This window comes from Larimichthys crocea, chromosome XIV, assembly GCF_000972845.2.
Source record: "Larimichthys crocea isolate SSNF chromosome XIV, L_crocea_2.0, whole genome shotgun sequence".
Classification (NCBI taxonomy): Eukaryota; Metazoa; Chordata; class Actinopteri; family Sciaenidae; genus Larimichthys; species Larimichthys crocea.
In genome coordinates, this window is record NC_040024.1 from 4,038,791 (window position 1) to 4,052,941 (window position 14,151).

The 14,151-nt window shown below is 47.4% G+C and overlaps 1 protein-coding gene across 2 annotated transcripts; it reads left to right on the plus strand.

Annotated features, from left to right (window-relative positions):
* The first annotated feature begins 573 nt into the window (after positions 1 to 573).
* neurl4 (neuralized E3 ubiquitin protein ligase 4) lies at positions 574 to 13,457 on the plus strand. 2 transcript variants are annotated; one of them, XM_019268822.2, is made up of 29 exons: positions 574 to 727; positions 1,623 to 2,139; positions 2,238 to 2,303; positions 2,388 to 2,884; positions 3,449 to 3,560; positions 3,653 to 3,741; positions 3,842 to 3,914; positions 4,006 to 4,279; positions 4,467 to 4,648; positions 4,727 to 4,812; positions 4,942 to 5,104; positions 5,193 to 5,403; positions 5,959 to 6,035; positions 6,137 to 6,236; positions 6,331 to 6,500; positions 6,613 to 6,741; positions 6,945 to 7,090; positions 7,211 to 7,429; positions 8,011 to 8,109; positions 8,208 to 8,360; positions 8,444 to 8,611; positions 8,684 to 8,842; positions 9,090 to 9,269; positions 9,408 to 9,501; positions 9,592 to 9,699; positions 9,800 to 9,944; positions 10,217 to 10,329; positions 10,451 to 10,610; positions 10,689 to 13,457. In XM_019268822.2, the coding sequence occupies exons 1-29, from the start codon at positions 716 to 718 to the stop codon at positions 10,891 to 10,893; spliced, it is 4,707 nt and encodes a 1,568-aa protein (XP_019124367.2). In that variant the 5' UTR covers positions 574 to 715; the 3' UTR covers positions 10,894 to 13,457. The 2 variants fall into 2 exon arrangements, with proteins under 2 accessions (XP_019124367.2, XP_027143740.1); XM_027287939.1 differs by having other exon boundaries at positions 701 to 727; positions 6,158 to 6,236.
* Positions 13,458 to 14,151: the final 694 nt, after the last annotated feature.

Genomic DNA, 14,151 nt, shown 5'->3' on the forward strand with positions numbered 1-14,151 from the left:
ATTTCAATGTTATGCTCAAGGTCGCTTCATCAGGGTGGATATCTGCCAAGTTGAATCCTGTGGAGTACCGGAGGAGGGGAAGAAGGAGAGTGGCTGAACATTGATCTTATAACGTCGGAGTACTTTTGACTCGATTCTCTCTTCTCGAGGGACAAAAGCTGCATGGCTTTTTGTCGGGTGTCGCTCTCTCTCGGAGGAGGGGATCGGAGCGAGTGGAGCGCAGCGAGCCAGGACATCACTCCTCAGCGGGATGACGTGGGTTCGTGCCCTTGTGACGGCAAGCATCTGCCGGGCTGAGGCGTCTCCGAGCAGGACTCTGAATCTCCACCAGCTGCACTGGGTTCGCTTTTTGTAGCTGATGCTGCACTCTGTCATCCACATTATGGAGGCAGCAGGACTCACGGAAAAAAATAGAATTCACCCTCCCCGGAGATCGATAAAGTATCACATTATTGTGAGCTTATGTTGAGTTTTGGGTTTCATGGACACCATGGGCTTCGTGTTATGCGATCTGATCCCAATGTCACGCAAAGACAAAAGGGAGTTTTGCAGGGAAGCGTTTGTTTTTGAATGTCTCGAGTCTTCCGCGGACGTTGTGACTCTTCTTCGCTCCGCGTGCACAGGTTTAACCGCCACAGCTGGACCACAGACACCCGTGTTTCCATGAGAGTGCTCGTTTATTGTTTCTGTCACTATACAGTGGAAAGAAGAAAACATGATAAAGGAGGTAGGAGCGTCAGCTCAAGCGGCTGAAGGTTTCTGTTTTATTGCACCTTTAGTTCAGTAACACACACACACACACAAATCTCTCCAGGTTTTCGAGACCTGCACTCAGTCTTCTTTGATACGCAAGCACAACCACTGTGTTTGTATTACATCTGACCTATCTCACAATGTTAAACACAGGCCTGTGGTTTTTCCTGTGAACAAACAAACAGCATCGAAATCATAAGCTCCTTGCTGGAGGTAGAAATGGAGCGTATGAAATGGACAGGTCAGGCAGCGTGACCCCCACTTGAGATTGTTAGCTGACCATAGACCTGTCCAGGTCGTACCCCGCCTCTTGCCCCACATCGGCCGGGTTAGGCTCCAGCCCATCGCAACCCCGGCGAGGAGGAAGCGGTCACAGATGACGGATGAGATAGTCGACCGTAACGTCAGCGAGATGTAATACTAAATATAGACCGGGATGTGCACCAGCGTTCTACATCAGTGTGTCTTTAACATCTCATCTTGGAAACGGGATGCTGATGTAGCGGATGATGGTGCATCGTGTAATGAGAGATGAATTGCAATTGTCGGACGCACAGTCGTTGTTATTTTCAAAGCGGCGCTCTCTGCGCTCCCCGACAGAACGACTAAAAATAACAAGATGGATCAAAAACAGGGCACACTTTGTTTTTCACATCCATCTGCAGTTTTTAGCACAGTGCCACGCTCTTTCTGTGTCGAGTCTCAGAGTAACAGCTGCTGACAACCGTTTTGTTACTACTTTTTATGTCTGGATCTGTTTTTACCGTAGCTGCCAGTGTCTTATATCCTCGTCCGAAGGCCACGATGTGTCATAAATATAACGTACAGTGGATCATTTGAATATTCATTTACTCCTGTTTCCCCCTCAGGTGAACTCGTGGAGCGGTTCCATTGAGATTGGCGTGACGGCCCTCGACCCTGCCGCGCTGGACTTCCCCAGCAGCGCTACAGGCCTTAAAGGCGGCTCCTGGATCGTGTCGGGCTGCTCGGTGCTACGAGACGGTCGCTCGGTCCTGGAGGAGTACGGCCGCGACCTTGACCAGCTAGCCGAGGGCGACCGGGTGGGCATCCAGCGCAGCTCCCGCGGGGAGCTCCACCTCTGGGTGAACGGGCAGGACTGCGGCGCGGCCGCGAGCGGCTTGCCGCCGAAACTCTGGGCAGTGGTGGACCTGTACGGCAAGTGCACTCAAGTGACGGTGGTGAGCTGTGAGCCGCCACCGCCCTCCACGGAGAAAGAGACAATAGAGCAGGAGGAGGAAGAGGAGGAGGAGGATGAGGAGGAGGATGCGGAGGAAGAGGTGGTGGTGTGCGGGGTGCGGGAGGATGCAGGGATCACAGCACTGATGAATGTGGCAGCGATGAGTGGAATGTTGAACGGAGATGAAGGTAGGTGGTCGTTTTTTTTTTTTTATCAGTGTGGTCACTTTTACCAAACTGTATTCTGGGATTTGTTGTTCTCACCTGTTGTCACTCCTCCATGTCAGTGCCTGAGCTTAGCTGCAGTCACAGCAGACCAGACAAGTTTCCCAACAACCTGGACCCTGACACGGGTAAGAAGACGCTCCGCAGATCAGCTGATTGATGGACGTCGTGCAGAACTCATGTTCTTCTCCTCTCTCTCTCTCTCTCTTCAGTTCTAACGGAGCACCAGCTGTTCGACGTGTTCAACAACGCAATAGTATCTTTTTATCGCTCCGAGGACGAGGGCGGAGGAGGGGATGGCGGAGGTGGAGGAGGGGCGGGAAGCGGCAGCGGAGGAGGAAATTCAGGAACTGACTCCTCTTCCAGAAACGACAGAGGGAGCAGCAGCAGCGGAGGAGGTGCTGTCAACAGCGACAGCGGAATAGGGACAACGGGAGGGAGTGGAGGAGGAGGAGGAGGAGGAGGAGCAGGCGGTCCTGGAGAAGGTGGAAATACTAATAACAGCCCCGCCGGTAACGGAGGGGTCGGGTCGGGGGTTGTGACAGGTGGGATGACCACCAACGACGCGCTGCTCTTCCACGAGAAATGCGGCACGCTGATCAAACTGAGCAACAACAACAAGACGGCGGAGCGGAGGAGACCGCTGGACGAGTTCAACAACGGCGTGGTGATGACCAACCGGCCGCTCCGACACAACGAGATGTTCGAGGTGTTTACAGTCACACAACTCAACGAGATATTCCGCTTATCACACAGTATAGTCTAGACAAGACACTTCATCGATTTAATCTGTGAATATCTCAGAGCTCAAAGTGTCATCTTCAGATTTCAGATGTTTCATTTCTAAGGATTTCAAACAAGGAAATTTTTGCTAATAATATTTTTGCTTGATAAATAACTCAAACGTTTGATTGATTATCAAAGATTTCAGTCCATTAATTAACTGATCCAGCTGTTTAACATCGTCTCTAGAAGCTAAATCGTCATCAGATGACAGCAGATTGGACGACAAACAGAAACCAGAACTACTTCTGCCAAAATCTTGTTCCTTTGTCTACAGATTCTGCATTAACATGCAGATATGTGTTTATAGAGATTGGGTCAAGCACTACTAAACGATAACAATAAAGAATAAAGAGTTATTTGTTATGTTTGATACGATAAAGACAAAGAATCAGCTTATTAATCACCGTGCTTGAGGCAGATCAGAGAAGATCTCTTCGTTTTAGATTCTCTGTACCTGAAATATTTCAACGTGTTTCTGTTCTTTCAGATTCGTATCGATAAGCTAGTGGACAAGTGGTCGGGCTCGATAGAGATCGGCGTGACCACACACAATCCCAACAACCTGGACTATCCTGCAACTATGACCAATCTGCGCTCAGGTAACACACACACACACACACAGGAGACACTGTACTAAACACAACAGGAGCTGTCAGGTGTGATTTAGTTATTCTGGGTGTTTTTATATCAGGTACAATCATGATGAGTGGCTGTGGGATACTGACCAACGGGAAAGGAACCCGCAGGGAATACTGTGAATTTAGCCTCGATGAACTTCAGGTTTGCGAAGACACACACACACATTTCACCCATTCTGTGACCTGCTGTGCACACGTGTCTGTTTTCATAATCTCCAACAACGCCTCTCGTCCACGTTCAGGAGGGAGATCACATAGGGCTGATGCGCAAAGCCAGCGGAGCGCTCCATTTCTACATCAACGGCATCGACCAAGGTGAGACGGCGTCGCAGCGCGAGAAATACTGCAACTGTGATTAAAGTGCCTCTGTCTCCACTCACGACCACTCACGGCGTCTTTCCTTTAGGTGTTGCAGCGGCCCAGACCCCCGGCGTGGTCTACGGCGTGGTCGACCTCTACGGCATGGCCGTCAAAGTCACCATAGTCCACAACCACAACCACAGTGACCGCCTCAGACGCAACAACGCCATCATGAGGGCTCTATCGCCGGATGTCGGTCGTCCCAGGCCAGCTCTCTCCCTCACCCCTGACCCAGAGGGGCCTGACCGGCTGCTCTTCCACGCCAACTGTGGCCAGAAAGCTGCCATTATCAGTGACGGCAGGACGGCGCTGCGACCACAGTGAGTCCGCCACCCGTGTTGTGTTTACATGATTTTGATCCTTATGGTTAAATTTCAGGCTCTGACTGCAAATGTGATGTGTGACGTATAAAAGTCCACTTACCTCGTCTAAAAATAATATTTCTACTTATATAATCTCGATTGTGCCCATAACGCGTAACTCACATTGGTAACGCTGCTCCCACAGTGCGACCGACGACTTCAACCACGGCGTCGTCCTGAGCAGCCGGCCGCTGCGCTCCAACGAGGTGTTCCAGGTTCGCATCGACAAGATGGTGGACAAGTGGGCGGGTTCCATCGAAATCGGGGTCACGACGCACAACCCCGCGTACCTGCAGCTGCCCTCCACCATGACCAACCTGCGCTCAGGTAAAGCAGGTTTATAGCTGATGATTGTTTGATGATTCAAACAGGACCCGTGTTTCTAAATCTGTTACTGTTCTCCAGGGACCTGGATGATGACGGGGAATGGCGTAATGCACAACGGAACGACGATATTAGACGAGTACGGACACAACCTGGACCGGCTGAAGGCGAGTGACATTTCCTTTTTTTATATATCTCAGCTGACACACTCTGTCCCCCTTCATCCTCCCATAATGCTGACCTTCTCCTTGGCGGTAATTCTTTTTATAACCCGTAATTTTCCCTCTTTCCGGCAGGCTGGTGACACAGTAGGCGTGGTGCGGAAAGAAGACGGCAGCCTCCACTTCTTTGTAAACGGCGTGGCTCAGGGCCCGGCAGCCTGGAACGTCCCACCCAGCGTCTACGCCGTGGTCGACCTCTACGGCCAGGCTGCTCAGGCCACCATCATGGACGACATGGGTGAGAGAGGGAGGAGGAGAAACTCCATTTTGAACTTTAATTGAAATCCTACTTCTAACTATTTCACCTTGTCTCCTCCTTTTGTTAGTCGACCTCCCCCCTCTACCAGAGGACAGCTCGGAGGGCCCCACGGCCATGTCGCCCGGGAGCCCCTGCTCGGTAGGCGGGGCCTGCACGACCAACGACCTGCGTTTCCACCAGCTGCACGGCACCAACGCCGTCATCACCAACGGGGGGCGCACCGCCCTGCGTCAGAACTGCCGCAGCGAGTTCAACGACGCCATTGTCATTTCCAACAGGTGCACTTTAACACTTACGCAGCACGCCGTGAGCAACACATCTCACACCGTGTTTAGGTTTTCAGACATGAAAGTCGAGAGCAGAGGCGCGCTAGTGTCACACCTTAACAGCTGGTGCAAATGTTTATCGAGCGGCTTCGACATCAGTTCTGCCATCTGTGTCTCGGTTTTAACTTCAGTTACCTGCAGAAAGGGACAGAAGGTGAGAAGGCGGTCTCAGTTTTTGTTAATTTGTGGGACAGATTGATGAACAACCCAGCAGAGTGCAAAGTATTTCAAGATTTTAGTCATTGAAGTGTCTTTTTGAGCCCACTACTGAGTATTTAGGATAAACTGAAGGCATGTTTTTGTTAGAGCCAACCGAACCAGTCATTGTTATTTGTAATGTGGTCAAGTTGTCACCAGACACAAACAGGTAACGGATAATTTGACATGGTCTTTTTAAAAGGTGAATAAACCTACATTAAGAATACATATTTAAATATATAATGCTGAGTTTCAGCACTCAGAATTTGATGACCCGCCTCAGGATTTAAACCTGTTTCCTCCTTGCAGGTGCCTTCGAGATGGAGAGCTGTTTGAAATCATCATTCAGAAGATGGTGGACCGCTGGTCAGGTTCGATAGAAGCAGGTGAGCCTTTTCTGCCGTGCTCGTGTTTTTTCCATATGTTACCAAACGTTAATCTCTGCGGCAGCATTTTACTAATTTAAAATTGTTTTCACGTTTCGCTGATTTCCCTCCCGTGCGTCCAGGAGTGACGGCCATCAGGCCAGACGAGCTTGAGTTTCCAAACACAATGACCGACATCGACTACGACACCTGGATGCTCAGGTAACGACGTGTTACTGTGCAGTTAGCTGTTTATTGACTTCTTAAAATCTCAACCAGAGTTCAAAACCTTCTCTTGTTTTTGTTTTTTTCACAGTGGAACGGCCATCATGCAGGACGGCAACACGATGCGCAACAACTACGGTTGTGACCTTGACTCTCTGACCACCGGCTCACGGATCGGCATGATGCGCTCAGCCAGCGGCGACCTCCACTATTACATCAATGGCGTAGACCAAGGTGTGGCCTGCTCCGGTCTGCCACCAGGTAAAGAGTCAGAAGTCAGAAATGACTCAGCTGTAAGTGGATTTGTTTGAGTTTGGAGGTTATTGTTTCATGTGATGACTCAGTACTTCATCTTTCTCTCTCTCTTTTTCAGAGGTGTATGCTGTGATCGACCTGTATGGTCAGTGTGTTCAGGTGTCAATCACCAGCTCCTCAGGCCCGCTGGACAACAGCCTGTGTACCAGCAACATCACTGAGAAGAGCTTCCCTATCCACTCACCAGGTAAAAATCAGACATTTTGGATCTGTATGAAAACATTTTCTAAGATTTTATAGTATGTATGTTTAAAAATACTTTGGCCTGAAATGTGTTTTTGTATTTATTTGGTCAAAAGTGAAGTTACAGAGTAGATTAAAGGAAGTAAAGTCAAAAATATCTCACATCAGTTGTCCTCATCTACATATTTTGTCGTCTCGTGTGTGTAGTAGCAGGCGTTGCCCACCGGCTCCATGGCAAACACGGTAAGAACGTGGTGCTGCTCGGCGAGGGCTGCCAGGCCGTCCGAGTTGGCGGTTACGCTCACGGCATCGTGTTCAGCGCGAAGGAGCTCAAAGCAGACGAGCTGTTTGAGGTAAACGAGGGCTCGACATGAAAGATGTGCATGTTGGCGTCTTAATTTCCAGTATCTGTGTTATATTGTAATGAACATTTCCTTCATCAAACGTGACGTGGTTTATGTTTCCCTCTGCAGGTGAGGATTGATGAAGTGGATGAGCAGTGGTGCGGCTCGCTGCATGTCGGCCTGACCACGCTGGCACCTCCGGAGCTGCCGTCCTGCCCGCTGTCAGGTCTCTCCCCCTCCCTCCCGCAGCTTCGCACCAAGGTCACCTGGCTGCTCTGCGGCTCTGAGGTCCGTCGCAATGGTGTGCTGCAGCGCCAGAACTACTGCTGCTCACTGGACCGGCTGACGGTAAGCTTGCACCTCCCCGGCTCTGCAATCACTTCTCTCCGAGTTTTGGCAAGCTCTTCACGGCGACCTGCTAGATTTACAATCAATTTAAATGTTACGGATCGCTGGAAGCACAGTTAAATCTAGTTAGAGGTCGTATCAAAGACCTTTACACCCCTTAATAATCTCTCATTCTGTCTCCGATTCATTGACAGAGCCCCTCTGGCTGCGTTAAAGCCCTGACTAAACACCTATCACTGCCTGCCAGAGAAGCTTAAGAAAAATCAGCTGTCTACCTCTTCTCACGTCTTCAAATATATGACTTCTTTTTAACTAATGACTAATTAAGAACTGCTATGCAAACAAAAGAACAGAAGTTTGCAGAGGAATGCGTCAATATTTGACATTTAGCAGGTATATATTGATCTTCAGGTAATAAAGGCTGCGGACACACAGACTTTAAGTCCAGTCCTTGAATCCTGAAGATTTTGTGATTACGATCCAGTTGATGATCTGAAAGATACAGAAGATATAAGGTCAATTATAAACAATTAAAGTAGTAATGTGTTATTAATTCTTCTCTGAATATGATTGTTTCTCAGGTTGGGAACCGTGTAGGTGTGAAGAGGTGCAGTGATGACACAATGCACATTTTCATTGACGGAGAGGACATGGGACCTGCAGCGACTGCAGTAGCCAAGGTACACACACACACACACACACACACACACACATATCCACAGTACGCAGCTATTTGTCCACACACTACCATCCAGCATCTCTTTCCGGCTCCTCCCAGAATGTGTATGCAGTTTTGGATCTGTACGGGCGGATAACGGCGGTGTCCATCGTGAGCTCTTCGCTGATGGAGGACATGGAAAGCGTCAAGGCGCCCTCGCTGTCCTCGGACAGCTGCAGCGAAGGGGAGGAGGACAGCACCCCCGTGAGAGAGGTAGGAGCATAAAGAGAGGGACAGCAGCGCCGGCGGTTTAAAGAGAAACTCAGACTCATTGCGTTACCTCTTGTCGCCTCCAGGTTGAGACCGAGCCGTGCGCGTCGGTGCCCACCGCCATGGCGTTCCTGGAAAACCACGGCAAAAACATCCAGCTGTCCAACCAGAACCTGACGGCAGCCCGAGTGTCCAGTTACAACCAGGGCCTGCTGGTCACCGCCCAGCCGCTGGCTCGTCAGCAGCTGTTCCAGGTAACTTTACCGTACAGTATGAGGTGCAGGTGCTTCGATTCAGTCTGTCAACAACCTCTCTCTGGTCATCAGTTTCAGATCGACCGCCTGAACCCATCATGGACGTCATCGCTGTCGTTAGGGGTGATCGGTCACTCCCCCGACCGGCTCAACTTCCCCTCGACAGCGTGTTGTCTGAAACGCTCCGCCTGGCTGCTGCAGAGAGACTCCGTCTTCCACAACTCCCTAAAGGTAAACACACGCACAGTTAAACACACAGAATCTGTCTGTCGCGTCGGGAGTTGTTTATTGATTTCTGTCTCACATGACAAACTCACTGTGCTCTCACTGACATCAGCCTCATTGACTGTTTGATTGATCTTTTCTCGTCTTTGTCTCGCTCTCTCGCTGCTCTTCTTTCACCGTCATCCCTCCAAACGATCTTCTCTTTTCTCTCCCGTTCAAACACTTTTTTGTTCTTTTCTGTTAATCACCTCAGACATGTGAGAACTATGGTCCTAATCTGGACACTTGCCCAGAGGGGACGGTGTTGGGTCTGCTGGTGGACACCAACAGTTGTCTCCACCTCTACGTCAACGGCATGGACCAGGGTGTTGCGGCGCAGGACATTCCTTCGCCTTGCTACCCTTTCATTGACCTCTACGGCCAGTGTGAACAGGTCGGTGCTACAGACACGCATACTGTAAAGGAGTTAATTCAACCAACAGTCCAAATTTTAAAGACAATCAATTGCAATAATAAAATAAAGCAGAGAAAAGACTGATCAATTATTACTTACTTAAATGCTTGGTTACAGGTAACTATAGTAACAAACAACGTGCCAGCTGTGGGTGGAGAGAGCGGTGAGACCCGTTGTCAGGGCGACATGGAGAAGGCGGACATGGTTGACGGTAAGAAGCCAGCGGTTACTGTTTGTTCATCTTTTCGTCGAGGTTCTGTTCGGTCCTGAGTTTGACCCGCTTGTCACCTTGTTGATACAGGTATCAAAGAGAGTGTGTGCTGGACGCCCCCTCCAGAGGTCAACCCCAACAAGACCTGCGAGTACCAGGCACTGTGCTCACGATTCAAGGAGCTGCTCACGTTACCAGGTGAGTTTTATTCCAACTTTTCCAACATAATCTGCCTCAGATCAAAAATAAAAAATCACATAGCAATCATGACCTCTTGTCTTCTTCCACCGTCCACAAGATGGCTATTTTAACGAAGACGCAAAGTACAACCTGTGCTACTGTGAGTCCTGCCACAAACTTCGGGGCGACGAAGCTTATTACAAGAGGGGAGAGCCGCCCCGGGACTACGCCCTGCCCTTTGGGTGGTGCCGCTTTGCCCTCAGGTGAGAGTATGACCTCACAGTCAGACACATGATAGAGGTGTGAGGCACTAAACTAACAAGATTAGGTGAGTATTTGCCTGAGTTCCAGGGTCCAGGGTCCAGGGTGTACATCTATACGGAGAGAAACATTTCAACATAGATTGTGTTCTCCGTGCACAGTTGTAGAGGTTTTTTACTTGCCAACATGCAAAGCTAATCTATTTGTTCTTACATTTCTATGAAGTTTAGGGGATAAGAATGTGTCTATAAATGCATGTATCCTCTTTGTGCAGGATCAAGCCCCACTGTGAGGTTTCTAACGCACTGAAGAAGTGGCACATAGCGTATCACGGCACCAGTGTAGGAGCTCTGCGACGCACACTGGACCATAGTCAACTGCTGCCTGGTAGGAAAAATCACTGGTTCCTCCTCAGAGGAACAGAGGTTCTGACCAAGAAGCTGACTTCTTGTTTCTGACAAAAAACAGAAGAGTAGCTTCTAAATAACTAGTCGTTTTGTTGCTTCAGGAACTTCGTCCATCTTCTCAGTATCCCCGGTGAAGGCAGAGGGGCCTAATGGCTACAGCGAGCCAGAGGAGAATAGCGCCCCTGGCAGGGAGGTTCCCAGAGTGCGGCTTTCCCCCACTATGCGCTACTCCGGCATGGAGATCTTTGCCCCCAAAGTGCAGTAAGTGGTTCAGAAAATCACTTTTTATGTGCAGAAAACCCTCGTACCCACTTACTAATAGTTCTTCTCCTCATGCAGATTTCAGGACCCTCGTTCTCACCGCTGCCACCAGGCTCAGGTGGGATTCCAGGTGTGTGTGCGTCCTGGCTCCTACAAGGTCGGACCTCAGACGCTTGGCCACAGCGAACCCCTGGACCCTCGCTTCAGTAACTCAGAGATCGAGTGGATCACCAAGGAACAGGGCGGCACGCTCCTCTACGGTCTGCTCATCCGGGTCGAGTGAACGAAGAGACGGGAGGAGGCATTCGGGTGGAAGTGAGGAGGGTCCTCCACATGGAGCTCCTCATACTTTTAATAAACTGACAACCAAATCCAACCCCTGCCTTGAGTGAGAGACTCCTCTGGAATCCAGCTGTTCCTACTGTGGATTGTTGACAATTCAGCATTATTGATTAGATTATTTTGTTGGTTTTTGGTTGTTTGCTCTTGGACTCTTTTAATGGCCGGGGGCTACGGCGGTTTCAAAGAAGAACAGACACTGCCTGCACTTTATGTTTCGGACACTCGTGGGCGATTTTTAAAACTAACTCCTCATCGACACGACACGTTAGTTCATTCGCTTTTTGCCACGTTTTTTGTTTTGTTCTCATTCTTCCCAACAACATATTTTCTTCCACCCTCACAAACAGCTTATTTACTTTTTCTGGCACTTATTTTAACACTTCAATCATCTCTGCTCTGGTCAGTGTTTTCATTTTGGGAGGAGCTGTCCCCTGCCAACCTGCACGTTAACGGACCGCCACCTAAAAAAAAAAGAAAAAAGACTGAAACGTGGGTCAAAAAACAAAACAAAAAAAGCTTAAAAAAAAAAAGAGTGACAGTGTTTTCAAAAAATATACGAAGAAAAAAAACAACCCAGAAAGACACTTGAATCTGAGAATGAACCCAAGAGTGTCCTGTGATTGTGACTTCTTTAGTGGGGGGGTGGGGAAGATTTTAAAACTGGAGGAAGGAAAAAAAAATGTTTACACATGTACTATATGTTGCTGTCCTCTTTGTGTCTCCACTTTAGCAAGTCTGGCTACTTTATCAGTTTATGTTCTGGCCCAGCATCATTTCTTGAACTGGTCTTTTCAGATGGAAAACATAAGTGGGCTTTAAATCTGAGGAGGAAACTGGAAAATGTGTTAGAAAAATTTACCCCCAAATTGTCTATTTGAGAAATGTATGGCCTTACAGCTTGTGTTGAGAGGCTCCATTGTGAGATATTTAAATATATATATATATACATATATATATTTACTTCTAGACTTTGTAGGTTTTGATACAGGAGACGGGGGAAAGTATTGACATTTTGGGTAAGATGCTTTCCTGTGTTCAATATGAAGCTACAGCTAGTAGCTGGCTAACTAAGCTTAGCATAAAGACTGTAAACAAGGGGATAAAGCTACTTTTGTTCTCCCTTAACCTACTTAACAGCTCTCCCGAAGCTCACGAATTAAAACTATATATACTTTATATATGTATATATAATATTTTGTTTGTTTAATCCATCCAAACGGCGTTTTTAAAAAGGAGTCAGTTGTCCGTTTTAACAGTTCTTGGCTGGGATCGAGTTGCAAGGCAACCGTTTGGGGACTCTCCGTCGGTTGCCTGGCAACCATTTGATAGTCTACGTCGGTTTCCTGGCAACCATTCGGCAGTCTACGTCGGCTGCCTGGCAACCATTCGGCAGTCTACGTCGGTTGCCTGGCAACCATTCGGCAGTCTACGTCGGTTGCCTGGCAACCATTCGGCAGTCTACGCCGGCTGCCTGGCAACCATTCGGCAGTCTACGTCGGTTGCCAGGCAACCAAGAAAGTTCCGGCACACATACACGCTGTAAAAAAGCATATTTCGGATTTGACTGTCGTTTTATTGTACGGATTAAACAAATTAGACATAATGTGTTAATTAGTGAGCGTTGAGAGGTGCTGTAAGGTGGAGTTTGTTACCTTGTGGAGAGAGCTAGGCTAACTGTTTACCCCCTGAGCTGACAGTCTCCTGGCAATAGCTTCATACAGCTAAGAGGGTAGCATCTTCTCATCTCATAAGGCAAGAAGTGAATTTCCTCAACCTGTTTGTAAAGATTGTTAAAAAGGACTGAAGCCAAAAGGTTTAAGTGGTTTTCCCCACGTCACTTCCTCCCACTCATCGTTTACTAAACCCCCCCTCACACCATCATGTCTGGCTCTGTTTACCTGGCAGGACCTCCCAAAGCCAAGGAGGAGTTCAAGGTCATCAGGAGGGTGAGTCCTATACATCCCATGACCTTCGGTTACGCTGGTGTTTACATGTGAATGTTCATTAATTTAGGGCTCTTTTATTTTCAACTAACATCATTTACATTCGTCAAATGTTTATACAAATGGGTTTTATTTGATCCAGAAACATCTGCCTAATGGTTGATTGTATGTGAAAAGCTTCTCTTTTTGTTTTTTTTCTGTTGCCAATTTGATAAACCTGCTCACAGACACATGAAACCCCTGACATTTTTCAGAAAAAAAAGGCACAGTTTTGATCAGTCAAACTCGATAATTATAATTTCAAAAAAAAAAAAAGAAGCTCAGTCATCTTCTAAGAGCAGCTGAAGGAAGATCTACGGGGTTTGGCAAAGGAAAAACTTCCAATCAAAAAATGTGAAAAATATTATTATGGGTTATTTATGGCCCAGTGCTGCTTTGTACAATTTAATTTGTATTTTTTTGTTTCTGTATGTTGCGTTGTACAGGCTGTTACATAACAAATCATATCTTCCTGATTTATAAAAAAGAAAAATAAACTGACAGACAGACAGTATGCACATAAGGATGGTGAAAGTGTTTTTTTTTTTTTCCTCTGGTAAAAACAAAAAGATGCCATGAAGAAAAGACAATCTACCGGTGCTTTTGGTTCCTTTTTTTTTTTTTTTTTTTTTTTTTTTTTTTCTTCTTCAAGTTTTATTTATTTAGAGTAGGAAAAAAAAAAAAAAAGTCCGGTCACTGACATGTTATTGCAGTGTTGCATACTTACTCAATCACACCTTTTTCCCAAAATGCTGTAGACTAATTACTCATTAAGGCCAATAGTGGGTATATTTTTCATAGCTTTTTTACAGAAATAGCGGCTGCTTTGGGTTGCAGCAGCTCTGTCCTGCCATTAAAGAACAGAAACACAGAAATTTTAAAAATGCACTCAACTTAAAAATAAGACAAATAACTAGTTTACTAGTCCCACAAACATATATGATGATGGTTAAGTACAATAATGTACCACTTTGACAGACTGATCTGCTTGTATGATCCTGTTGGGTTGCATAGTCGTGTTTGTTTACTAATCTGTTGTCAGCTTTAAAGAGTTATTTCTGCACCAGCTTTGACTTCTAAATTGGACCCTGAGTTGTTTTTCTTTTCTTTTTTAAATCTAATCCGCTCGAAACTGTCAATCTGGTCCCGAGGAGTTCTGTCGAGTCAATTTGACAAATTGAGAAATACACTTTTCTTTTTCTTTAATGTCAAGCTTG

Excerpts from the sequence above, each read along its gene's own strand:
- neurl4 (XM_019268822.2), top strand. Across the intron at positions 3,561-3,652 it reads TATGACCAATCTGCGCTCAG|GTACAATCATGATGAGTGGC; the intron begins GTAACACACACA and ends TTTTTATATCAG. Across the intron at positions 4,649-4,726 it reads CATGACCAACCTGCGCTCAG|GGACCTGGATGATGACGGGG; the intron begins GTAAAGCAGGTT and ends ACTGTTCTCCAG.